The following is a 24,952-nucleotide window of genomic DNA, read 5'->3' as shown; positions in this document are numbered from 1 at the left end:
GTGCGGCCCACTGAGGATTTTCTGCTTTCCGTGTGTCTGCTCCACCCGCACTCATGACGCCAGTGCGGCCCCGGTGGGTGCTTGCAAATGCGAAGCTGGTTCCCCAGCGACAGGGGGTCTGTGCTGAGGGCGGTTGTGGCTCAGCCGGGCCGCAGAGCACCCCCCGGTGGGGTGCGGGCCACGCGCAGCAGAGGGGAGGGGGTGTGTGTCCACACCCGTGGCGTTCAGGGGACCGGGCAGAGGACGGAGGGAAGGCGCTGGGTGGCTGGAGGACGCTCCGTCTCTTACCTGTTGGGTTCTCAGGCAGGTCAGGTTTGTGTCGCCCGAGGGGCAGCTCCGTGGGTCCGGGTGGACTCCGTGTGCGCCCTCTGCCCCCTTGTGGCCTCCACGAGTCCTGGGGGGCCTGGCCCCAGCCCTGCGGTGTAGACGGCCCCCCAGCCCACTCCCGCGGAGCCTCCTCGACTTCTCAGGGGCTGGGCCTGCATCGTGCCCAGTCGGTTGATTCCTGCCTGTCCCACGCAGGCTTGGCAAAATCTCTCGGTCACCGAGCAGCATTTTAACCTCCTGAATGAAATCCCGCCTAACCTTCGGATCCTCATCCTGCACCACTCCCGGGACAGGTAAAGCCCTCCTACTCCTGCTCTGGGGCCGTTCCCCGCCCTATTAAGACGTGTAGCAGGGCAGCGGGGACGCAGCCTCGATGGGGGGCAGGTTGCGCGTGGACCGAGGGCCCTGGCTGGACAGACGGGCTGGCAGGGGCTCCCACTGAGGTGGGCTGGGGCCAGGCTGGTACGGCGGGGGCCTGTGCCTCTGCTGAAGGCCACCTTTACCGTGGCACGGACGCGCTGGCCTGGCACGGGAGCTTGCCGCTGATGACTCCCAGATGGGCCCATTTCAACGCTGCGTCTTGACTTGGCCAAGCCATTTATGGGGAGGGGACTCCTGCCGGGTGTATCTGGTTCCCCGAATCAGCATCTCGGGGGCTCCTCTAGGACCCCACGAGCCGGGCTTTGACCCTGCCCTTTGTCCTGCCAACAGGGCCCGTCTGTACTGTGCTGCTTATGAGAGACCCAAGTCCATCCCGGCGGCCAAAGGGAAGGTGCTCCAAGTGGGGGGTGAGTCCTGCGAGGTGCTTATCCAGAGCCTGGGGCACGCACCCTGTGGGGCTGCTACAGGCAGGTCCACCCTCCACGCACTTGCTGGGTGGGGTCATTGAGCCTGGGAAGGAGGCAGAGGCATGTGCTTCTGGACCCCTGGCAGCCCCCGGGGCCCCTGCTCCCCCTCCTGGAAACACCATCTTCCCGCTCTCCTCAGGCCTCAGGCACATGATTCCACTTAGCATTTCATTTAAAACGAAGGAAGGCTGTAGCACGCACGGGAAGCTCCCATCCGTGTCCCCACTTCTGACGGTCATCGTGAGCGCCCACGGGCGAGCTGTGTCCGTGGCCAGCACCTTCTCACGTGGAGGAGCCCTGTGCCGGCGGCTTGCTCATGCTGTCCCACACTCCCAGCGTTCACGCATGGCCCCACTCTGTCCTCAGCCCCAAAGGGCGGGTCTGTGAGGCCATGGGGCGGGCACAGCAGGGGTGTCGGTCTCCACAGGCTCCTGCAAGGTGGCTCGGGTGGCCGTGAATCCAGCCACCTTCTCCCGCCTGTTGGCCAGCACGCAGCGGTTCCGGGAGCTGACCCAGGCCGAGGTGAACAATGAGGACCTGCTCCCGAGCTCAGGCCCGGTGAGCCCCTGAGCCCGGCTTCCGGGCTGCTCCTGCCGCCAGGCAGGTGGGGTCGGGAGGGCCAAGTGTGTCCCCCGGCCATGCAGGCCCCAGGCAGTGCTGGACACCTGGACTGGGGGCCCCACAGGGTGGCCAATCGTTGGCATCCTTGAGTGAGTCTGGTGCCGGTGCCTCCCTGATGCCAGCAGAGAAGCCGATGGGGCGGGGGTGCCAGGGTGGCCTCTCGGGTGGGGGGCAGGCAACCCCGGCAGGAGCACCGTGTGCGGGCGGGTGGGTGGGCCCCTGGCCCCCAGGCTTTTCTCCGGAAGGGCAGGTTCGAGGGCCCTGCAGGGTCCTTCCCACTCTGCTCTAACCCGGCTGGGGTTTTATGAGGCTGCGCCCGACGCTCTGACCGCGGGCTGATGTCTGGGTTGAGCCAGGAGCTGGAAAACGTGCACCCTGAAAGGGAGGGACACTCTGTGCAGAGCTTCAGTGACGTCCTGGCGTCCATGGAGGAGTACCTGAGGCCGCTGCTCCCCGTGCTCCGCGGCCCCGAGGCCAGGTGCCTGCGGGCTGGGGGCGGGGCCACGGACGGTGGGCGGGGCCACGGACGGGCGGGGCCGTGGACGGGTGGGCGGGGCCACGGGGGCGGGGAGGGGCACAGAGGGGTGGCGGGGGCGGGGCCCCAGAGGGTGGGGCGGGGCCAGGGACATCTGCAAGTCCCCGTGGGGTGGGTTTCCGGCCGACAGGAGGGTCCCCATGTCTCCATCCCCAGCGGTGCCCCGAAATGCCGGGGGTAGGCAGGACTATGGGGCCCCGCCTGGGGCCGAGGGGTGGGAGCTCAGCCTGCAGGCCAGCGCTGCGGTCCCGAATCCCAGGGTGAGCCGGGTGGCTGGCTGTGGGGTGGGGGACGCTGTTCCCACCTGGAGGTTCAAGTCTCTGATGCTCCCGTCTGTGCTGAATCCGACGGTGCTGAATTCAAACCGCAAGTGCACAAAGGGCCCTTCACATCCAGAATGCCCGACTCGGGGCGTCTGTCATAGGGGAGAAGCCCTGCTCTGCTGGAAATCCTTTCTGGGGGCTCGTCCCCACCACTCAGGTCCCCTGTGCCCCCAGCCCTTGCAGCACCTGGTGCAGGTACAGGGGAGGAGTGGGGGGCACGGCCCCTGTGATTTGTTCTCAGTAGAGGAAGGCAGAGGGCTTGGCAGTGGGTCAGAGATAATCCAGAGTCCTGGCTGTGCCTGGCTGTGCCCGGTCGTCCCTGGGCCCTGGTACGGGGAGGCGGCCCCAAACCTGAGCAGTGGGAAGTGCCTCGTGGCACTCACCGCCCTGATGTGGAGGCGTCCAGAGCTGTTCTCTCCATTCTTCGTGCACGTGATTTTCACTTGTTTTTAAAAACCCGAGGACATGCTTTGGCTTCCAGGATGCAGGTCCCCACGGCTGTCGCGGATTCTGGGAAGGCAAAGGGCAAAGACAAGGAAAGGAAGGTGTCGCAGGCCCAGGGTGAGTGGGGGCTGGACGGGGCTCTGCTGGGGGGCAGCTGGGCGGGGTGGGGGCCGGGCCTCCCTGGAGGGCTCTGTGCCTGCCCGGCCGCCAGCATGGGGGGACCCAGCGCGCTCACCCTTCCCCAGAGAGCCGGTGGCCCGTGTGCGCACTGGGGCAGCGGAGACGCGTGGCCTGTCACCCTCCTGAGGGCCCCAGATGACCCACGGCCGGTGAGCGCAGGATGAAGTGTGCCTGGTTCAGCCACCCCGCGGAGAGGGCCTGGCCTGGGCCTGGGTGGCCTCGGCGCCTCCACGCTGCCAGGATGGACCCGCGGGCCTCACTGACCTGCCTGCGCCACTTGCCATGGCCCAGACGGGAGGCGCTGTGGCGCGCCCGGGGGCTCCACCGCTCACCAGGCACTGCGGGTTCATAAATCGCTCTTCAAAGGCATTTTTATGGGTCGGCTTTCCGTGGCCCCTGCAGAATCCGTGAGCGGAGGGAGGGGTGCTGAGGCGAGGGCCGGAGGCTGTGGGCGCGGAGGGAAGCAGGCCCGCCCCGCGGCTCGGAGGCCGCCTCTGCCCGCCTGAGGTCAGCTCTGCCCTAGAACTTCCCCAGATTAAGGCTTTTGCTCACTTTTAAGCGATTTGGTTTTGCTTTGAACATATGGCACATTCAGTCCAAGTGTCTCGTGGCCTCGCCCTCGGTGCGCTTTGGGCCTGGCGGAAGGAGTGGGTCATCCAACGGGCCAGGCAGGTCCCCGGCCCTGAGGGCTCCACGGCCGCCGGGCGGGCTGCCACGTGACAAGTGTGCAGACCTTCATCCTTCGAGAGGGGCTCCGTGGTGAGAGGGGTCCTGGCGTGGAGCTGCCCCGGAGCTGGCCGCCCACGTGGAGGCCGGGCCGCGGAGGCCTGGGGAACCCGGCGGGAGCTCTGCAGGCCTGCATCTCCGCACGGCGAGTGCAGCCCACCCTGGGCTTCGTGGGTCCGGGGGAGCCCGTCCCCCGCTGCCTTTGTAGCTGCTGCTCCCCTGCCCACAGTTCAGCTCGAGGCTGCAGACGACACCGTCCTCATCGTGGACAGGCATCTTCTGGAGCTGCCCCTGGAGGGCCTCTCTGTGTTTGAGGCAGGGATGGTGTCCTCCGTGTCCCGAGAATTCTCCCTGCAGATGCTGTGCAATCGCCTCCGGAGGGAGGAGACAGGTAAGGGGCACCCTCGGCCGCACCCCGACTGCCTTCACTACGGGCCCGCCCGGGTCACCTCTGGGGGCTCCCGCCACACGCTCTAATCAGTGGCTGCTGCCTGCTTCGGGGCCCTCGATCGCGTGTGAGGTGCTGCGGCTCCCTGGAGGAGAGGTTAACACTGATCTCGGCCTCAGGAGCCTGTTTGAAAGGTGCAGGTGGGTGGTGACCAACGACACGGCCACCCGCTTCCTGGGTGGTGAGCAGAGGCGAGGAGGGAGGGACCAGGAGCAGGGACAGAACTCAGGCCGTTGGTGCCCATGGGCCCAGCGTCTGAAACCATCCAGGCTGTAGCTTGTGCTCTGTGCTGTTTTACGCACTTCAACAAATATGAAGTTGAATTAAAAACAAATAGTTTGGGCTTTGGCTTCCATCCCAGAGGAGGTAACAAGGACCGAATTTGCCCTTCCAACAGAAACAGGTGAAAACTGGAAAGAGAGGCAACGGTGGGTTTCGGACTCTGGAGGGTGGGGACGACCCCACATAGGACGGACCTGAGCCCAGAGGAGCGATGACCTGTGCTCAGAGCCCTCGGAAGGGGAGTACGGCAATTAATAATGGCCAGTGTCTCCTACCAAATCTAATGCAAAACAACGGGTCCAGAAGCCTCCATAAGCCCCAGTCACAGTAGGCGGAGAGGAGACTCCAGGGGGGGTGGTCAGAGCGACAGGCCCCCGGGCGGGCGGCGTTCCAGGAGCAGCCACAGAACACAGGCGCTGCGCTCGCAGAAGCAAGGCCAAGAGTGGCCCCGACTTCCCGACAGAGCCAGCGCAGCCGGCGAGCGACAGACATCCCTACGTTAGTGCCGAGGGTCGGAGCCGCAGCCCACACGCCGGTGAGAACGGCCAAGTGGAACACAGAAGCCCCCAGGAATGCGCAAAGGGCAGGAAAAGGGAAAGAGCCGCTGGGGCCGGTAGAAACAAACAGCAGGTGTGTCCACACCAACCAGCAGGCGCCCCCTCCTCTGTGGACCGTCGCAGCCCCCGAGGAAGAGGGAGGGCCCTTCGTGGGCGAGTCCGCGTCCAGGGCCAAGTTTTGGCAGGTTGTCTGGTTTTCATTCTTTTTTTTGGTTTGCAGGGTTTTTTTCTTATTTTTGTGACCACAGATGCGGCCTCACACCCTGTAGTTTGTTCACTCTCTTAAATGGTGTCTTTTGAACAAAATATATTTTAAAAGGTTTTATTTATTTATGCATGAGGGACACACAGAGAGAGAGAGAGGCAGAGACACAGGCAGAGGGAGGAGCAGGCTCCATTCAGGGAGCCCGACGTGGGACTCGATCCAGGACCCCAGGATCACGCCCCAGGCCGAAGGCAGGTGCTGAACTGTTGAGCCACCCAGGGATCCCCGCTCTGGGCTCTTTTTAAGAACTTGTTGACTCACAATCATGAAGCTCTTCTCCCATGGTATCTCATAAATACATCTGGTTTTCTTTTCTGCCTTTAACACTTTATCCACCCTCCTGACCTACAGCGCAAGGTACGGTTCCCATTTCTTTCCCGACATGAGCACCCAGTGGTCTGTGCGTCGTTTACAGGAAGGTCCTTGTTTCTCCTCTGCTCTGGGTGGCCCGTGTTGCCGTGGCAGCAGCAGAGAGTAGAGCACCCCCGGGGTGGTGGGAGGACTCCCCAGAATCTGAGTGTGACCTGACCCCTGTGTAGATGTGACCCAGGGACCACCCTGAGACAGGAGAGTGACCCAGATGACCCAGGAGGCCCAATGGCAGCACCAGGGTCCTTTTAAGATGGAGGCAGGAGGGTCGCAGAGAGATGGGAAGAGCCGCGCTGCCACCTCTGAAGATGGGGAGGCAGCGAGGCCGCCAGGAGGCAGGTTGTAAGGAAAAGGCGGGGAACAGATTGTCCCCAGAGCCCCCAGGAGGAAACAGCCTGGCCACACCTGGATTCCAGCCCAGGGGGACCCTTTCCGACTTCCGACCTCCAGACGGTGAGACAGTAAATGTGTATTTTAAGATCCCACCTTTGGGGCAGTTTGTTAGGGCAGCAAGGAGGCACGCACACAGACTCTGAGCGTGAAGTGCCAATAATACTGACTAAGCGTGAGTTCAGGCTCTCCAAACGCATTAGTGGGTGCTGACCGCCAGGACCCCGCACCCCCAGAGCGGGGCGAGCTCAGGGCCGCGGGAATGCTGCGTGCGTGGGAAGAGCTCAGGGTTCTTCAGGGAGAACGACCAAAAGAAGAGAATTGGCGGATGAGCCCCAGACCAACAGTCGGGGAACGAGTAAGAAAAACAAACGAACGGAACGCGTGAGCCTGTGAGCCGAGCCGCTGGGAGCAGGGACCGGGAAGCACATACAGGCCGGGGAGAGGAGGGGCAAAGCCCCAAGGACGCCCGGAGGGATGAGCAACACTGGCCGACACCACAGTGATGGGGACAGAAGCCGCTACCAGGACGTGGATTTCTTAAATCCCCCTGCATCTGGAAATTTAGAAACACACTTGTGCACATCTCATGGGACTCGGGAGAAATGGTCGCGGGACGGTCCACGCCTGGCGGAGTGTGAGGGCAGCGGGGCTGGAAGGGCCTCACAGCTTGAACGTTTGTATTGGGAAAGGAAAAGGTTGGATGTTCGTAAGCCTTAAAGCATCGAATTTATGAAGTTAGAGCAAGAACAGCAAAAAAAAAATCTCTTAAGAAAGCAGAGAAAGTGTCCAGTAAACGCATGAGCAGACATCAACAAAAACAGAAAACAAAATCTTTAAAAAAAACTCATTAAATAGACACATTCTGGTAAGAATGATCAAGAAAGAAGTGGATGGTGCACAAACACACGTCAGGAATGAAAAGAGACTCCAACTCTAAAGATGCAGCAGAGATTTGGAAGATCGTCAGAGCCAGACGACGGCGTATCCAAACCCTTAGGCCAAGCGGACCGCGTCCTGGGGAAGCACAGCTCCCGGACCCCGAAGGAAAACCCTGAGGGCCTCAGAGCCAGCAAGGAGGGGAGATGGACGACTTACCCCGCCGGGATCGGCCAGACTTTCCAGAAACCGTCCACGCCAGTCTCTACGGGTCTCCTCGAGAGTAGAGCGGAGGGCCCACCCGGCCTAGACTTCCGTCGCCCCGGGCACCCAAACTGCCAAGAACAGCACAAGAAAGAAAAATAGAACTCTCACCACCCAGCCTGACCCCACAATTTACAAGTGTCATTATGTTAGATTAAACGAAAACAAACTTACAAGCATCTCAACTGCTGCAGAAAAACAGCATTTGATAAAAGTGCGTGCATTCGTAGTAGAAATTCTTAGCAAAGGGGACAGAGTGAAATACGTCACGCCGGTGGAGGCACCACCCGGACCCGGGGCCGCCGCCTTCCTGAGGGCACCCCCGGGGAGCCTGCCCTCCCCGCCCTGCTGGAGCTGCAATCCGGGGGCGGGGGGGGGCGCAGAAACGGGAGGCACGAGGGAGGAAGGCGAGGCAGTAAACTGCGGTCCTTTGGGCCCCTCCGATAGAACCTCGAGCCTCCAGAACGCTGCAGCGTAGATCCTCGTGCGGGGAGCAGAACCGCCCGGTGGGTGCTGGGCCCGCCGTGTGAACGGTCATCCAGGTGGGCCTGGGGCCTCCGGGACTCGCCTCTGGTGGGGTCCCCTGCGCCGCCTTCCCCGGCCCTGCGACCTTGACAATTCAGAGGCGACTGCTCTCTCGGCTTCACAAGAATTAAAGTCAATTGTTCACTACTTTTGGGTTTTTCTGTTTTCTTTAAATTGAGGTGAAAGTCACAGCATGTAAACGTGACCCTTTTAAAGTATGAACAGTTCAGGGACAGTTAGTGTGTTCGTGATGCCACGTGCCACCAACTCTACTAGCCCCGAACACCACGTTCTCGTGTCGTCTGCAGCCGAAGGGGCCGTGAAGAAGGAAGGCAGAGGCAAGAAGAGGAGTCCAGGGAAGAAGGGATGGAAGGTGGGCACGTGGGCCTGGGGAGCTTGGGGTCCCAGCTGCGGGACACAGGACCCAACGACCCTTGTCCGTGGCACAGGACACTCCACCCCGGCTCATCCCGCCCGACTGCATCATCGTGGACGCCGACAAGTTCAAGTGTATCCTTTACCGGCCCCGCTGCCCGGGTGGCCCAAGCCCGAGCGCTGTTGCTCCTTAACCGAGACCTAGTCGTGGTGGACCCCTACGAGGAGGCCCAGGGCACAGGTGAGTGCCTCCCCGGGCCACGCTGGGCTCCCTCACAGGGCAGTGTGGCCGCGGTGCTGTGGCCTCGGAGCCGGCCTCCTGGGCATGGCCTCTGACCCCCGGTTACACCGACCACGCGGGGGGAGTAGGCCCTTCGCCATCAAAGCCACGTCAGGACAGTGGTCGTGGGAAAGATGAACCCCCAAACAGCGTCCGGTGCAGAAACGGGACTTGGTGCTGCCCACTGCAGCGCTGAGTAGTCAGCTCCTGGGGGTTGCTTTGGCTAAACTGGTCTTTAGACTCTTTACAAAGGAGGGAAGGCGCCCTGACGTGCCCACCAGCAGCAAACGTGGTCGGCCGGGCCCTGGGTCAGGCCTGCTGCTGCCCACGCCCGCGGCCTCGCAGCTCCGCCCTGCTTGCTCACTGCTCCGTTCCTGTCGCAGAAATGCTGACTCCTGTCTTCGTCACCCGGGAAATTCTGGAGAGATTCCGAGACACGTTCACCGCCCTGTGGGTGGGCCATCTGGGCAATAAGCACCTGCCCAGGTTGGTGTTGGGGTGTCCTGCAGGGGGCAGGTCGGTGGGGGCGGCTGGAGGGGTGCTCTGCACGTGCTGGGAGGGACCGTCCCCGTCTCCCCTTGTCTCCCGGGCACCCCCGGCCTGGAGCTCCCATTCTGCCCCGAGCACCGTCACCTCTGCTTCCCCCGCAGGGGCTCCTGGGGTCTGGCCTTTCTCCATCACCCTGCGGGCTCCCCCGTCCTCACGGTGCCTGTGTGGGGGAGTCACTGTCCTCATCCCCACTGCACAAGTGAGGACCTGGCACCCAGGGGTGGGCTCCTGCCCGGGACCCCCAGGTAGTCCAGTGCCTGCCGGCCCCTGGCTCTGGGACCTGGGGGGAGTGTTGGGGAGAACCTGCAGGAGAGGGGCGGGGCCTGCTGGGGGCGGGGCTGCGGGAGAGGAGGGCGGGGCCTGCTGGGGGCGGGGCTGCGGGAGAGGAGGGCGGGGCCTGCTGGGGCGGGGCTGTGGGAGGGGTGGGGCCTGCTGGGGGCGGGGCTGCGGGAGAGGAGGGCGGGGCCTGCTGGGGCGTGGCTTTGGAAGGAGATGGGACCTGCTGGGGGCGGGGCTGTGGGAGAGGAGGGCGGGGCCTGCTGGGGCGGGGCTGTGGGAGGAGATGGGGCCTGCTGGGGGCGGGGCTGCGGGAGAGGAGGGCGGGGCCTGCTGGGGCGGGGCTGTGGGAGGGGTGGGGCCTGCTGGGGGCGGGGCTGCGGGAGAGGAGGGCGGGGGCCGCGGGAGAGGAGGGCGGGGCCTGCTGGGGCGGGGCTGTGGGAGGGGTGGGGCCTGCTGGGGGCGGGGCTGCGGGACAGGAGGGCGGGGGCCGCGGGACAGGAGGGCGGGGCCTGCTGGGGCGGGGCTGTGGGAGGGGTGGGGCCTGATGGGGGCGGGGCCGAGTGCTGGGGGCAGGGACACTTCCCTGTGGGTGCTCTCTGAGACCTGGGTGCGGTTGGCCGGCAGGGACGTATCCTTCTAGCAATTTCCAGACTCCCTGCTCAGTGAGATGAGGACGCATTCCTGGAAGTCGAGGGCCATTGTCAGGAGAGCCACGTGGATAGAAAGAGCCCAGGAGGGAGCTGACCCTGGGCACCAGGAGAGTGGCCGTTAGCTCTGTCCCAGCCGACAGGGTGGGGGAGTGAAGAGCACAGACCCATCCCGAGAGTGTGCAGCCCCGAAGGCCCCCGTCCAGGGGTGGTCCTGGCTGCAGCACCTGGGGACACCGGGACACCTGCTGCCTGCCTCTGGCTCCCCCCACCGGGCCACCCTCCTTTGCGTTGCAGCCAGGCCGAGTGGGAGCAGCTCCTGGGCAGCTGTGGCGGCTTCTTCTTCTATGGGATGGAGAGCTTCCTGTCTCACATACTCGTGGAAAGGTTGGCTGCCATGAACCTTCAAGGTGAGCCCGTCCCTCAGCGCCCCCAAAGCACCACGCTCTGCCGGGGCCCCAGTGCGCCGGATGAATCTGCGCAGGGACAGAGCAAGGGCCCTGAGTCCCCACCGGTCACCCTCTGATAAAGGGCTTAGGGGGCGGGCCCTTGGGGGCCCCTCCGGCTCTGCCCCTCCTCCACTCCCAGAGACCCTCAGCCAGAGTCGGGAGCTGGCCGGGCGCTTCCAGGGCACACTGGCCGCAGCCCCCACCGCTCCTGCTGTACACGCGGCTCCTCTCGGCCTGGCACGCTGTGGCTGTCCCCTGAGGACTCCCGAGTGGGAGGCCTGGCTTGCCCTTGGGTGCCCTTGTCCTGAGGCAGTGGCTGACTGGCCGCACTGCAGAGTCGCTGGGAGCCTTTCAGGGGCCCTAGAGGATGCCCTCAAGAGGCACGTGGCCCCCTGCTGGCAGCACAAGCAGCACAGGGACGTCTGTCCTGTGGTCAGGGCAGCTGAACCCCCGGCCCATCACCTGGTACCTGTCTCCTTTCCAGCCCCCGGGAGATGGGCCATCCACAGCCCACCCACCCCAGAGCCGGTCACCTGGGGATTCCTTGCCCCAAGGGGAGGTAGGAACCGGCCCTCTCAGGGGCTGTCTCGGAGGCACGAAGCTGAGTTCTCAGGCTCACCAGGCTCGGGGGAGGGTGACGGCACCGCTGACGCCCCGTGCTGCCCCCATCGAGGCTCGTCCTCACGCACTGGAGGTGCCGCCTGCTCCTGCCCACAGCCAGGCCACTGCAGGAAGTGGGGCTCTCGGAGTGCCCACAGCCAGGGGTCGCGCTCGGATCCTGGCACCCGTCTTGGGGCACACGAGCCAGGTGACCAGCCATCACCCTGTGCCTGAGACCACCCCCCGCAGGCTGGGGTGCTTGTGCATGGCTTGCTGGGAGCGGAGCCGCCTGCACGAGGAGACGGCGAAGGGCGGAGAGTTCCTGAAGCAGATTACGTCCCCGAGTGCTCGTGCAGCCAGTGGGTCTTGGGAAAGGGTCTGTGGACGTCAGGTCCGAGTATGCGGCTGCGTTTCCCTGATCCTCGCACGCCCTGGTGCCGCCCCCAGCTGCACTGGCCTGCCCGTCCTGGGCGTGCAGCTGCTGAGGCCCCTCTGTGCCCCGCAGAGTGCCAGATGATGGTCCTGCTGGACCTGACGCGGTCCTACGAGAGCATGCGGCGGCAGGCGGAGCGCTCGGAGAACAAGAGGTGCCTGGGCCCCTGCACCGGCCTGGGCCGGCCGCCTGCCCCCACTCCCGGGGGTGCCGGCGGGCCAGGACTGATGGGTGTGCTCCAGGGGCTGTGGGGGCCAGAGTGTCCCTGCACCCCCGGGCAGGGCCCCGGAATCTGCCTCCAACCCCTTCCCTGGAGGAGCCGGGGGTGGGGGTGCAGTGGGAGGGGGAGGGCAGCTCCAGCTGCAGAGCAGAGGCCGGCCTGTCCTCCCGAGGCCCGCTGGGACTGGGCCAGGGGACAGAGGGCCGGCCGCCGGGGGGGGGTGCCCTGGCTTCAGAGCACCCCACGTCTCGTGCACCCCAGGCCTGTGTGGGCTCCCAAGGTGGCAGAGCAGGAGCCCGTCTCATGACGGATGCTTTGCGTCCCGGCTCCCCCGAAAGGCTGGGAGTGGCCCCGAGGGATTGGGCTGCGCCCCGGGTCGCCCTCTTATTGGACGACATCGGTGGGGGGCACGGGAGGGTGTTCTGATTCCTTCGCGAACCCGAAGAGCTTCCGTCCGCTACCCGGTGCTATTTGGTCTGAGGGCTGGGCGGCTCGGGCCGTCCCACTGGAGCTCCATCCTCCGCAGCGTGGCCCAGCTGTGCTTGGAGGACCCCATCGAGACCGCCGTGCTCCTGAGTCTGGCGGGGGTCAGGAGCATCCTGGCAAACCAGTGGCCGACGCTCCTGCGGGACAACGCGCTGCGGGCCAGCGTCCTGTGGGAAAGTGAGTGGCGGGCATCCCGGGCGCGGCCCCAGCCTGCGGGCCCCCCAGAAGCCCACAGGCCGCGCCCCTGGCCAGTCTGAGGGGTGTCACCTTCCTAGATCTGTTGGCGCTTGGCAAGCCGATCGGGAGAGCAGCGCGCGTCCTTCAGAAGATGGGAGCTGGTGACGTGAGTAGCCACGGTACGCGGCTGTCCCTCAGCCCCGCCGGCGTCCCTGCGGCCTGCAGGGTGGGGTGCCCACCGTGTCCGCGCCCCTCCCCGGGCCAGCGGTGCCGACGGACAGCACAGCCCCCCATGGGAGCTGGCACCGCAGACCCTTGGGGCAAAACACGCGGGCGTTAGGAGCTGGGAGAGGCAGGGCCTGGAGCCCGGGGGCCCTCGGGGCGGGCGCCGGAGCCTTCTAGGTGCGCAGCACAGAAGGAGCTTAGGGTTTAGGAGCGACAGGGTCCAGGGGCCCGGATACGGCTGTGACGGCGTTGGGGGTGGCACCTGCCGCAGGTGCATGAGGGCGGAGGCCCCCGGAGAGCCGGCCGTGCAGCCGCTGCTGACGAGTTGCTCTGCCGACGGAGGAAGGGGAAGCCGCGGCGCCCGCCTGCTCGCTGCCGTCCCGTGCTGATGTGCCCTGGAAGCAGGGACAAAACCGTGATTGTCACGCAGGCCTCCCCACAGTCAGCCGTGGCAGCAGGAGGTCGGAGCTGGCGGGGGCCCGGCTGCCCGGCCCTTCATGCTGCGAGTGGGCCCCCCGGCTCAGTGTCCCTCGGCGTCCCCGGGAGCCGATGGCGGCAGTGTCCACGTTCAGGGCTGCGTCCGCAGGCGGTCGGGCCCCCTCGTCCGCCGGGTGCCCCCGTGAGCCGGGCCGCCGCGAGCGCTGTCCCACTCTCCCTCAGATGAGTCTGCGTGGACCTCCAGGGACAAGCCTCCGTACCTCCGGCTGCAGCTCGGCGACTCCGCTTGGCTCCCCGTCACCCTCAACTCCGTCCTGTACGGGCTGCCACACCTGGCCGTCGGGTGACCCTGGGGCCAGGGCCTGCAGACACCGCCGCTGAGGACCCATGGCCCAGCCCTCCCCAGACGTCGGCTCCCCTCCTCCGGCGGCCCCGCCCTGAGCCCCAGTTCTGCTCGGGGTCAGGCCAGGGCCCTCCGAGTCTGGCCGGCTCAGGGGCTTCCTCCTCGGGACCCCCTCCCCCTGGCTTCTCTGGGGACCCTCGTGGAGGAGGAGAGTCGGGGGGTGCATCGCTGACCCCATGGCTGCCAGGACCCCAGAACCCTCCCCGGCACTGTGCCTTCCCTCGGGCCCCAGTGGTGGGGGGCGGCTGTATTTGGGGTAGGGCTGGTCCTGGGCTGAGGCTCTCCCTGGAGGCCCCCCGGGTCCCGGACAAGGAGCACCATGGATTTGGCGTGAGCGCCTTAGTAAACGACAAGTGTCTGCATCCCCGTGTGCGGTGTGGCCTGGGGCCCCGGGTGCAGCGCCATCCTGCGTGGGGCTCAGCTGACGTTGCCGGATGAGCGCGGGAGTGAAGGGAGTCCAGCCCCGGGGCCTCGGATGTGCCCGTGAGGCCAGGTCCCCAGAGGCAGCCAGAGCTCCCGGGAGTCACGGGGTCTGCTGGAGGCAGAGGTGGCTGAGACGTGCAGCCCTGGTGTCCGAGGCCCACGGGGGGACGTGCAGCGGCAACACCTCCCCCACGGTCGTGGGCACCACAGTGGACCAGGGCAGCCCCGGGAGAGGCCGCCAGAGCCGAGGTGGCCGTGGGAAGAGCAGAGGCCCCGGTGCCCAGCAAGTGCCCTGCGCAGGCCCCCAGCCATCCTGGCCCACGTGGAGGCTGGGGACGGAGCGGCTAGGACCCCGTGTCCCCAGAATCCCCTGGGCTGGTGGCCGTGGACGAGGAGAGCCGGCTCCAGGAGTCTCTGGGTGGAGCTGAGCCCGTCAGAGTCCACGGGCGGTGGGGGTCCTGGTCCCCGGGGGCGCAGCAGCCAGGACGGGGAGCCCGGCCCGGGGGCGACTGGCACTGCCCCTTCCAGGCCCCAGCACAGATCGCAGCCCTCTGCCTGCCTCACCTGGACACGCGTGGCCTCCGAGCACCAGCTCTGGGGACAGCTGGGAGCCGGGGGCAGCCAAGGCACCGCGGTCGCTCTGGGCTGGGAGGCCTGGAGCTAAGTGGTCGGGAGACCTGCTCGCCTGGGTTCCCCCCTCTGGCGCGGTGAGGAGCGTGGACGCGTGTGTCCTGGCCTCGTGTCCTGGACGCGGGTGGCAAGCCCACGCTCAGCCCCTGCCCGGGGCCAGACAGGCCGCACGGGGGCCTCCTAGGCGGTGCGGGGGCTCAGCCCCATGGTGAGGAACAGAGCGTGACACCGGAGGGCGGGAGCGTCCCATCGACCTGCTGACCCCACTGCGGGGAAGAGGCGGCCCGGGCCAGGACGTCACCCACGGGGCGGAGACGAGGCAGCTTCTGGGCGGCCGTTGGGCTGCGTCCTCTGACCTCGGCGTGTGCCCAGCTCGCGCCCGGCCCCGCGCCCCAGGCCGCACCCAGAGAAGCGGGGCTCCGGGCTCCGTCGGCGCGTGGTCCGTCCCACCAGCGTGAGCACTAGACACAGGCCAGTGTCCTTCCCCAGGAGTGGCCGAGCGGCGCCTGGCGCGTGTGCCCGCGGGATCCCCAAGGACAGGCAGCGAGCTGCCGACCCCTGACGGCCTCCGGGGCGCTACCAGCCGGGTCACGCACCACATGGGTCGCGTCATGGGTCGCGTCCGACGCATTCTCAGGATGACGAGAGCACGGGGGGGAGAACACGGCGGCGGCGCGGGGGGCGCGGGGGGCGCGGGGGTGCAGGGGGGGTGCGGGGGTGCGGGCCCGGGCGGGCAGGGGTCTGTGCACAGGTGCACGCGCTCTGGGCACCGGGCGGAAAGGAGCTCGGCGGCGGTCGGGCTCCAGGTCCAGGCGCCCCGCTGGGAAGCTGCGCGAGGGCCGCGCCGCCCCGACTCTCTCCGCGACTCCTTGCAAATCTACGGTCAGTTCCACATAAGAACTTTAAAAACAGCTCATGTCTGATAACACCGGAAGGCGGTGATTCCCTTCTTTTTGTTTAATTTTTTCCCTTTTGTCAAACATACACATACTTCTTCCAGTTAAAAAAAAATAAAAGAGCTAACTAATGATGAAGGAATAAATTCAAATCAGAGCAGCCGTGGATATATGAGCTTCCTTCTAGAAAGATGTTGGCACCCACCCAAACAACAAGAATAAAAGCCTCTGGAGATATTTCATCTGTGCAGCCTCACATTTTTTACCTTACGCTGTGTCTACGCGTGTGAGAAATATGAAACGTGAGTGCTCGTCCGCGTATCGGAGGCTTTGAAATAACTTTCTGAGTTATGCCCCAGCAACATGACAAATCACATTATCAATTAGCTCCTGTAACAGAAGTGGCATCCCGTAATATACTCACGCATGAAAAAATTGCATGGGTGGAATTTATGCAACCCTAAAAACTGTAAGGAGAGAAAGGATCGCTTGGAATTTATTGGTGATCGTAGACGGAATGTAATTGGAACGGTGGGCCGCCCTCGGAGGGAGGTGACGGGATCCCCGCGATGCCCGTGCCCGGGGCCCTGGGGCTGCAGGGGGCCGGGCGGCCCTGAGCCCCTCACTCGGGAGCCCGTCCTGTCCTAGGGGAAGGGCAGCCCCGGCCTCGGGGCCCGGAAGGGCCTGACCTCGCCCCGCTCCCAGGCCGCGTGTCCAGGCCCAGGCCGGCCGGGCCCCTCCCTTGCAACGACTGGAAGCACCAGCATGCCCCGGGCTGGCTTGGCAGTCACCGTTTTAAGAGTTAACATCTGTTTTAATTTTTTTTGAAGATTTTATTTCATGAGAGACACAGAGAGAGAGAGCGGCAGAGACACAGGCAGAGGGAGCAGCAGGCTCCACGCAGGGAGCCGACGCGGGACTCGATCCCGGGACCCCGGGGTCACGCCCTAGGCCGGAGGCAGGTGCTCAGCCGCTGAGCCCCCCAGGCGTCCCTCGTCTGTTTTAATTCATATCTTGAAAATAATGATTTCCATTTTTTTAAAAAAAGACGTATTTATGTATTTTACAGAGGCGGGGGTGGGGGCAGAGGGAGAGAGTCCCCCGCAGAAGTCCCCGCCGAGCCTGGGGCCACCGCGGGGCTCGATCTCACAACCCCAAGATAACAACCTGAGCCGAAACCGAGTCCCACGCTCAACCCACCGAGCCACCCAGGCGCCCCGTGACTTTTTCCGCATTTTTACACCAAGGACTATTTTTTAGACAATATATTTTACTGTAGGAAAATTGGAGAATTAAAAAAGGAGAAAAATGTACTCAAAAGCCACGCCCTGGGTCGCCGCCGCCGCAGGTGCGCCCGGGGAGCGAGTGCGGGTGGGGCGGGCGCCGGGCCCTCCTCCAGTGAGTTCGGCGTCGGCTGAAGGCGGCCGCCCCGGTGGATCCAGATTAGAAACCAGGCGCGTTAATAAAGCTGAAGCGCTCACAGGTGCTTGTGTATAAATTTCTATTAAGTCCCGCCATCCAGCCCCGGTCTCCAATAGTTTAATTTCTATATCAAATAATTAAAACTCTATCTTCAATTGCTGTGAACAATTGTTTTCCTTAATGATCTTCCCAGAGGAGCCAGTAATTTTATATCTTGTAAAAATGATGAAGTGGCATCATTATCCCATATCTCTGAAATATAACCGAGCGACTTCAGGGAAGGCCATTCGTATTCAATTAACGCTCCCTCGCGTTAGGACGGACAATGTTACTCCGCGCCGTGCGCACCCCCGCTGTCCTCTCGTTTTATTATGACGATGATGGAGACAGAAACAACCAGTTTAATTATCCCATTTCCAACAGAAATCAATTTCAACACGTCCTCACCCTTGAACGGGAGGAAGCCAGCGGCGCGGCTCGGGGCCGGGCAGGCCCACCCCACCCCGCCCCACACCCAGCCACCCACACCTGCACCCCGCCCTGGCACCCCGCACCCCGCCCCTGCCCCCCACTCCCTGCCCCCACCCCCACCTGGGCGGCCTCCCCGGTGAAGCAGCCTGTGGGGAGGGGCAGGCCCTGGGAGCACCTCTGACCTGCCTCCTGGGGTCTGGGCCCCGGGGACTGCGGGCTCCGCCTCCCTCCCTCGGCCCTCCCGCCGCTCCCGTCCTGCAGGCCGGGCCTCAGTTTCCCGCCCGGTGCTGCCAAGACCTGCTGCCCGGGCACAGGTGGGGGCGGGATTTACCGGCGGCGTCAGGGTGATTCAGGGGACGCGCCCTGCCTCGCCACTCAATCACGCCGCGCTCCTGGCCGCGTAATCTAATTGTTGGACATTTTTATCACGATTCATTGAGGCCGGAGGGAGATGACGAGACGGATGCCCCGGCGCTTGGCTGAGGGCCGGGAAGGCGCTGATGGGCCAAATGACAGGGGCGCTGCGAGCTTTTCTTATTACAGAATTTAATTCTTTGTGACAAGAGGCAGGAGATGGTGTCGGCTAATCAGGCCGAGGCGGCTGCCCTAGCTGGGGCCCCGGAGTGGGGCGCCCCCCGCGCTGGCCCCGTTCTGCGGGCTGGGGACACGGCGGGTGGCTGGGGACGCTCGCACGGCGGCACAGCGTTCACCGGCCCCCCAGCCCCGGCGCGGCCCACGCAGCCACGTGTGCCCGGGACGCTGGGCGACAGGCCCTGAAGGTCCCGCAAGCCCACGTGGGGCCCCCCAGGCCAGGTCCCAGCCAGGGTGGGGGCAAGAGGGGCTGCGGATCCCCGTCCTGGCCCCGAGCGCTCCGGGCTGCAGGACCGGGTGCCACCAGCTCCTTCCCTGGCTCCGGGCGCCCCCACCTGCCCTCCTCCCCGAGCCCGGGGCAGGGGCCTGGAGCTCCGCTGCCAAACCACGGGCTCAGGGGCCCGGGGGCCCTGCTCCCGCTGGAGAGCCCGGGGTCCCTCGCTGACCCCAACGTGCCACGAGGGCGCCCCGGGAACGCGGGCGGAGGGGAGCTCCCGTCTCCGGGGATGGGGCTGTGATCCCCACACCTTGGCGCAGTCCGTGGGGCAGCGAGGGCGGCTCTCAATGTCGCCAGGCGACAGGGATGTGGCCCAGCTGGGGGCCCTGGGTGCGCAAGGCCCCTCGGGCTGTGCCAGGCAGGGGCGCGTGTCCGGGTGGTGGGGCGCCCCGTGGGGCCACGCTGGGGCCGCTCCCTGGGCTGGGGCCGGGACGCGCCCCATGCTGCCCTCGGGCTGGGGACAGTGGATCCAGGCGAAGGCGTGACCCGGGGGTCTCCTGGCTCCAGCTCGTGGCAGTGACCCCCGTCCGCGGCTCGCTGACCACATGCGCTTGCCCAGGCAGCCGGGGCGGCTGCACCGTCGGGGGCGCTGACCGTGACCCGCCGGCCTCGGCCTCCGAGGGGAGCACAGCGCCCGGCCTGCCCGCCTCCCCCCAGAGGCCCCCTCCCGGGCGGGCTCCGGGGACCCTGCCCCAGCCCTTCTCACCCACGGGGCAGGGCCGAGTACCCTCCGCGCCGGCCGACCACGGGCGCTGCCCAACGCTGACCCCCGGCCCCGCTCACAGGCCTCATCCCCCTTGGGGCGTCCCCCCTGGAATTGCGAGAATAACGGCGGCCCTCGCAGAGGGTGCCCCCCCCCCGTGTCCCCAGGAGCACGGCCCCCCGGCCTCGGTCGGACTCGGAGGGTGTTGAGGGCACCGCACCAGGAGGCCGCTAGGGAGTGAAGGACGCTGGGGGCGGCCGAGCCTCGTGGGGGGGGACGCTCCGGGTGCGGGGGGGTGGCGCCAGCGCGTGGGAGCTTGTCAGGACGCGGCCAGGACACTCCCCGCGAGCGCACCCACGTCAGGAAGGCGGCTGCGCCTTCTGTCCTCGAGCACCCACTGCCCCAAACCTCGGGGCGGTTCCCTGAGGTGCAGACTGAGGCAGGAGACGTGGCCCCGGGCAACGCGCGCCGCCCGAGGAGCCCTTTGGTGCTTTGTGGGTCGTGTTACTCTCCCGGGATCGTGAAGGACCTGATCCTCCGCTCGGTCCCCGGGGGCAGATGGGACCGGGGCCCCTTCTCTGCTCCTCGTTCATGGGCTTAAAGATGAAACGACAATTTGTTTCATGAAATGAGGCGCGCAGTTTCCCAGGTGGCGCCACGTGGGCCCCCCCCCCGCCCGGCCCCGCGGGCATCCTCCCTCCTGAGCGGGCGCGTCACCTGCCGCGAGCCCATCTCTGTTCCCCGGAAGCCGGAAGTCCCCGTTTATCCCACTCCCATTCCTCGCGCCCCATGCGGGAGGGTGACCGGGAGTTCACGGCCACCCGGGGGTTCGCTTTGCTGCAGCGCCCAGGCCCAGGCCGCAAACCCCACAGGTCTGACTCCCGTGTCCGTGTGTCCCGCGCAAACCACACGGCGGGCAGGGACACGCTGGCCCTGCACCTGCACCTCCGGGTCTTTCTGGGAGATGGTCCAGCCCGTCCTCCCCGCACCCAGGGGAGGAGGAGGAGGCGCAGGGATGAAAAGCAGAAAGAACCTCGGGGGCCGCGGGCAGAGAGGACGTGGGGCCACAGGGGTGGCTGCTGCGACGGCAGGTGACACCGCCACCAAGGCCCCTCCGCTGGGCCCAAGGCCCCAGCTGCTCACGCTGGCGACGCCCCGGGCGGTCTCCCTGGAGGGCGGGCTCGGCCCACTGTCATTTCACGGGAGGTCGGGGATGCTGCGTGGAGCCCCGGACGGGCAGCTATGTCCCTGGCCGTGTCCCCGTCCAGCCCAGGAGGCTGGTGCTCCCGTCCTGCCCCTCGGGGAGGCCCCACCCCAGCACCTCCTCCCCATGTGGCCTCCTGGCACGGGCGCCCGGGCTGCCTGTGTCCCCCGACGGCACCGTCCGCCCTGCACAGCGGGACCTGCCCGCCCCTCCCTGCCCCGCGCGCGGCCCTCCCGTCTGGGTTCTGCTGGCCTCACCCGTTCCCAAGGACCACCGTGGGCAGCACCTGCCCCAGGGTCCGCCAGGCCCGCCGTGGAGGGCAGGCGTGTCAACGCAGAGCCTGGCGGGGACCTGCCACCCAGGGGCACCACGCTCTCCGTGGGGCGAGGAGGCAGCTGGTGTGCGTGGGAGGGGGGGGCCAAGCCTCCTCTGGTGACGTCTTCATGTCATGCCTCCTGCCCGGGTCCGGGCAGCTGAGAGTCCCCAGACCCCTGCCTGCTCCCCCCGGGACGTCTCAGAGTCTCCCGCAGCAATGGGCATACCAGGGTGCCCGGCACGGGCTGCAGGGTGGGCTCCAGAGACCCCGAGGGCCGGGGAGGGGCCCCCAACACCAGGCCATTCTCAGACCCAGGCCCCTGTGCCCCTTGCTGGGAGAGCGCGACGGGGCCCAGCACTCTGGCCTGAGGCCACCCCCAGGCCTTAGGACGCGTCACGCGTCACAGACCTTCCTTCCGACTCCCTGGGCTGGACCCTGAGCTCCTGACCCCCCTCCCCAGCCCCAGGCCTCCAGCTGTCTCCAGGCCCGGTTCTGGGAAGCAGCCCCCAGCCCCCAGGCGTGTCGGTGGGCCAGCCCTTAGCAGGAGGGCCCCGGCCACCCTGTAATCCACGAGGGGACTATCCACCTCCCATGACGGGCGACAGGCACCTCGTAAGAGCCCAGGATGGGGTGGACAAGGCAGCCCAGGTCAGAGCCCAGGGGGGCAGGGGCAGCTCCTCCCCGTGGCCGAGGCCTGCTGGCCCCGAGCAGCCCGTGGAAGGGGCCCGGCCCTCGTCCTGGCACAGCCAGACCCTCGCCCGCCACGATGCCCGCGCGGAGGGGGGCTGGGACCCGGCCTGGAGTGCGGCCAAGAGCCCTTCCGGAAGCCTCCGCCAGGCCAGGCCGGTCCCGTCCCATCCTGGGAGCACGGCGACGGCGGCCGCGGAGCGAGGCCCTAACACAAATCTTTTACTCGGTGCTCAATTAGCGCGTTTGGCACGCAGTCAGGACCCCCCAGCAGCCCCCGGGAGAGAGCTCATTACCCGCGATTGCACATCTGGGGCCCGCGCAGCCCCGGGGGAATGAGTCTGAGCCGTGATTTACGGCCACTTCCCTTTGTCCTTTCCTGAAGGAGACACGGTTCTTGGGACCCCAGAGGATGGCTTCCGAGCCGTCCTGTGTGATGCGATCCCCGAGGACTGGCCTCTGCTGTCCTGCTGTGTGGCCGCCCTCCTGGGGGGCCCTCCTGCGACTCTGAGCCAGGCGGCCCTGCAGGGCTCCCCTCGCCCGGACCCCCATCCACAGGGCCCTGGGGGGGTGACTCCCAGCACAGACCATCCCTGGGGGCTCGGGTCCCGCCTGCCGGGCTGGGGCTGCCTCCTTGGATGTGGCTGCAGGGGACGGGCGGCCACAGATCTTGGAGCCTCTCAGAAGTGGGACAGACGGCAAGGTGCTGCCAGGGCTCAGGTTCCCACGGGGTCCCCCCACCCCCGGGAGCCCAGGTTCCGAGCTGCCTCTTCGGGGTCTGTCTGTGGCTCAAGTGCTTATGGCCGTGTGCCTGGCAGGTTGGTGCCCATGGGGTGTCTTGTGGAGAGCGTGGGTCCCGGGAAGCAGAGGAGGAAGACAGGCACCTGCAGCGGCCACCCCGGCGGCCACCCCGGCGGCAGAGATCAGGGAGCCGAGCGTGGGCCGGGGCAGCTGGCCGAGGGGGTGCTGCCCTCCGGAGAGGCTTTCACGAGGTGGAGGGAGGGAGTGTGAGTGGCTGTGTGTCAGCAGGGGACACGTGGGCACCCCACAAGCACCGGTGGGCTGTGGACCTGTGTCCCCAGGGCGGAGAACGTGCGGCCAGCTCAAACGGCACAGCCCGGGAGCCCGCGAGCCTGCAGACCCTGCAGCAGGCCCTGACTCCAATGGGGGGCTGCACCTGCGGAGGAGGGAGGTGAAGCCGGGGCAGGAGGGGGGAGCCCTTGGGTCAGCCCAGTACAAACAAAGGGGGAGCTGGGGCGCCAGCAGGGGTGTGGTGGGAGGCCGTGGACCCTGGGCTTCGGGGGAGCTTCAGGCTCTGCCCCAGGAGCGCCACCCCTTCCCTGCCGGCCAGGGAGGAGCGGCCGGGCTTCCCAGCACCCCTGCCTGCGCCCAGCGCCCCCTTCCTGAGCACACCTCCGGGCCTCCTGCAACGGGCCCCCCACCACCGAGGCTCCCGCCTCCCAGGGCCTTGCCGGCCTCTTCCTGCCGCCCCCCAAGATGCCCTTGGCTCAGGCGCCTGGGGCCCTGGGTGGTGCGTACCTGGGGGAGCACAGAGCCCCTCCGCGGCCCAGACACGGGGCTCCCACCCCGCGGCACTCGGCAGCCCCCGGAGCACCTGGGCACCGAGCGGCCCCGCCGGGCTGGGCGGACAGACGTGCTGACACGCTCCGGACGCGCATCCCATCCCGAAGATGCTTGGCTGTTCCGGGGGCTGCACGGCAGGGCAGGGGGCGAAGGGGCGGGGCGGGGCGGGGCGGGGCGGGGCAGGTGGGCGGAGGGGTGGGGGAGGGAGCCCCGAGCCCCCTCCTCGCCCCTGCCCCGCCCACCTCAGGGCCTCCAGGACGGGCCCTGGTCACTCGCCCGCGGCAGCAGGGGTGCGGTGGGAGGGCGGTGCTCAGCTCCGCCCGGGGCCAGGGGGCCGCGGAGGGGCGGGGAGCGCAGGGGCCCCTGCGTGTGGCCTCGGGGGTGACGCCACGCGGGGGTGGGCCTTGCTCCAGCCCCTGTGCCCCGCCCGCCCCCGCCGGCCCCGGTCCCCGCCGCGCTCCCCTCCCCTCCGTGTCCCCGACCTGCTGTGGCTCCGGGGCCCGCGGGCGCGATCCCTGGACGGGCCGCGGCGCCTCCTCCGGGGAGGGGCGAGGGCTGGACGCCGCCGGGCCCCGTGCCCCCCCGCCCGCCCCCCGCCGCCCCCTCCCGCGGCACTTGCCGACGCTCGGGGTTCGGGCCCCGCGGCCCAGCGGTCCTTGGGCGCCCCCCGCGGCTCCCGGGCGCCGGATGCTCGCAGCTCGGGGCCCAGCGCGCTCCGCGTCCCCGACGACGCGCAGGTTTGCGCGCAGAAGCCGCCGCCTCCGCCGCCGCAGGACGTTTCCTTCCAGGCCGGGAGGTGGCATCCTCCGACCTCGGCTCCGCCGGCGGGATCCGCCCGCTGGGACCTGCCCCGAGGGGGCGGGGTTGGGGGGGGCGTGGGGGGAGAGGGGGCCTGGGGAGAGGGAGGGGGATGCGCGGGGGGAGCCCCGGTGGGGGACCCCGGGGAGGGGAGGGGAGCGGAGGGGGCCGGGGAGGGAGCCGGGGAGGGGAGCGAGGGGGAGGGGGCCGGGAGAGCCGGACGCCCACGCCTCCCCCCTCCCCGCGCCCACTGGCTCCCGGGAGACGCGCGGCCCCATCGCGACCCCGGGCGTCCGGGCGGGAGCCCAGGGGGGCCGGGGCCCGTCACAGACCCGGGGGCGCGGGGCGGGCGGGCGGCTGGGGCCCCACGTCCTGCGCAGCTTCCCCCGCGCCCCGCCCGCCCGGGGAAGGGGGGGCCCCAGGGACGCGCCCCGCCCGCTCGGCTCCGCTCCGCCGGGCCCGGGTCCTGCGGGAGAGCGTCCCCCGCCGGCTCCCGGGGCGCACGGGCGCGCGGTGCAGGGAAGCGGGGCAGGTGCCGGCGGGAGCCCCGAGGGCGCGGCGGGCGCGGGGGAAGCTGCGCACCCGGAGGGGAGCGGGGAGTGAGCGTGCGGCCGCCGGCCCGGGGCTCCGGTCTGCCGCGGGGACCTCGCGGCGCCGTCTACGCCGCACAACGAAAGCTCCGCCGCGGAGCGCCCCGGGAGCGCGCGCTGGGTCCCCGCGCGGTGCGGGGCCGGTGGCCGAGGGCCGCGCCCCCCGGAGTCGTTGCGGGCGCCCCGCAGCAGGCCCGGGGGAGGCCCCGGGTCCGCGGCGCACAGCCCCGAGCGCAGAGCCCGCCGCCCCCGTGTGCTGCCTCGCGGGGGCGGGGGGGGGGGCGGCCGGACCCGGCGGGGGCAGGGAGCTCGGGCGCTCGGGCGCTCGGGCGGGCGGGGCCCCGGGGCCGTGGCCTGCGCGCGGGGGTCCGTCGGCCGTCGGGGCGTGGAACGCGTGGGCGCCGCGGCCCGGCCTCGCCCCGCCCGCGCCACGACGGCCCCGCGGGCCCCGCCTGCGCCCGCCGCTCCCGGGCTCGGGGCCGGGGCCTCGGAATCCGCGTTCCTGCGGGCGATGACACGTGCCGTCGTATTTTTCCCGGATTCCCCCTTAAAACCTTTGCCTGACGAAAGTCCCATCCGGCGGGATTTATTTCGTCCCGCGGGAGATAAATCAGGGCCCGAATTTACGGCCGGGAGGCACCTGCCGCGCTAATGGGCCCTTCATGGAGTGCGGGCGGCGGGGGCGCGGGGGCGCGGGGGCGCGGGGGCGCGGGGGCGCGCGGGCGGGCGGGCGGGCGCTGGCCAATGGCCGGGCCGCGGGCGTCCGCAGCCAATCAGCGCGCGCGCCGCGCGGGGGCCCCCGCGGTTATCAGCGCG

The 24,952-nt window shown here is 67.8% G+C and overlaps 2 protein-coding genes across 2 annotated transcripts in view; one reads left to right on the top strand and one right to left on the bottom strand.

Annotated features, from left to right (window-relative positions):
- The window catches only part of CFAP46 (cilia and flagella associated protein 46), a 95,184-nt gene extending 81,456 nt beyond the window's left edge, over positions 1 to 13,728 (top strand). The window contains exons 45-59 of the mRNA XM_055346327.1: positions 523 to 620; positions 1,039 to 1,115; positions 1,603 to 1,733; positions 2,153 to 2,274; positions 3,136 to 3,215; positions 4,234 to 4,395; positions 8,292 to 8,356; positions 8,433 to 8,493; positions 8,564 to 8,599; positions 9,022 to 9,124; positions 10,411 to 10,523; positions 11,668 to 11,749; positions 12,342 to 12,478; positions 12,577 to 12,644; positions 13,364 to 13,728. Of these exons, the coding sequence (XP_055202302.1) occupies positions 523 to 620; positions 1,039 to 1,115; positions 1,603 to 1,733; positions 2,153 to 2,274; positions 3,136 to 3,215; positions 4,234 to 4,395; positions 8,292 to 8,356; positions 8,433 to 8,493; positions 8,564 to 8,599; positions 9,022 to 9,124; positions 10,411 to 10,523; positions 11,668 to 11,749; positions 12,342 to 12,478; positions 12,577 to 12,644; positions 13,364 to 13,522 (1,494 nt within the window). The 3' untranslated portion in view covers positions 13,523 to 13,728. The remainder of the gene's footprint in view (positions 1 to 522; positions 621 to 1,038; positions 1,116 to 1,602; positions 1,734 to 2,152; positions 2,275 to 3,135; positions 3,216 to 4,233; positions 4,396 to 8,291; positions 8,357 to 8,432; positions 8,494 to 8,563; positions 8,600 to 9,021; positions 9,125 to 10,410; positions 10,524 to 11,667; positions 11,750 to 12,341; positions 12,479 to 12,576; positions 12,645 to 13,363) is intronic.
- A 4,245-nt stretch (positions 13,729 to 17,973) lies between these two features.
- Positions 17,974 to 24,712, bottom strand: LOC129523137 (collagen alpha-1(I) chain-like). Its single transcript, XM_055345758.1, has 7 exons — positions 23,775 to 24,712; positions 23,364 to 23,593; positions 21,087 to 21,274; positions 20,704 to 20,808; positions 20,419 to 20,556; positions 18,961 to 19,065; positions 17,974 to 18,708 (listed from the first exon to the last, which is right to left on the bottom strand). The coding sequence occupies exons 1-7, from the start codon at positions 24,710 to 24,712 to the stop codon at positions 17,974 to 17,976; spliced, it is 2,439 nt and encodes an 812-aa protein (XP_055201733.1).
- Between the last annotated feature and the right edge of the window lie 240 nt (positions 24,713 to 24,952).

Source organism: Nyctereutes procyonoides, unplaced genomic scaffold (genome assembly GCF_905146905.1).
Source record: "Nyctereutes procyonoides isolate TBG_1078 unplaced genomic scaffold, NYPRO_anot_genome, whole genome shotgun sequence".
Taxonomy (NCBI): Eukaryota; Metazoa; Chordata; class Mammalia; order Carnivora; family Canidae; genus Nyctereutes; species Nyctereutes procyonoides.
This window is presented reverse-complemented; position numbering and strand designations above follow the sequence as displayed.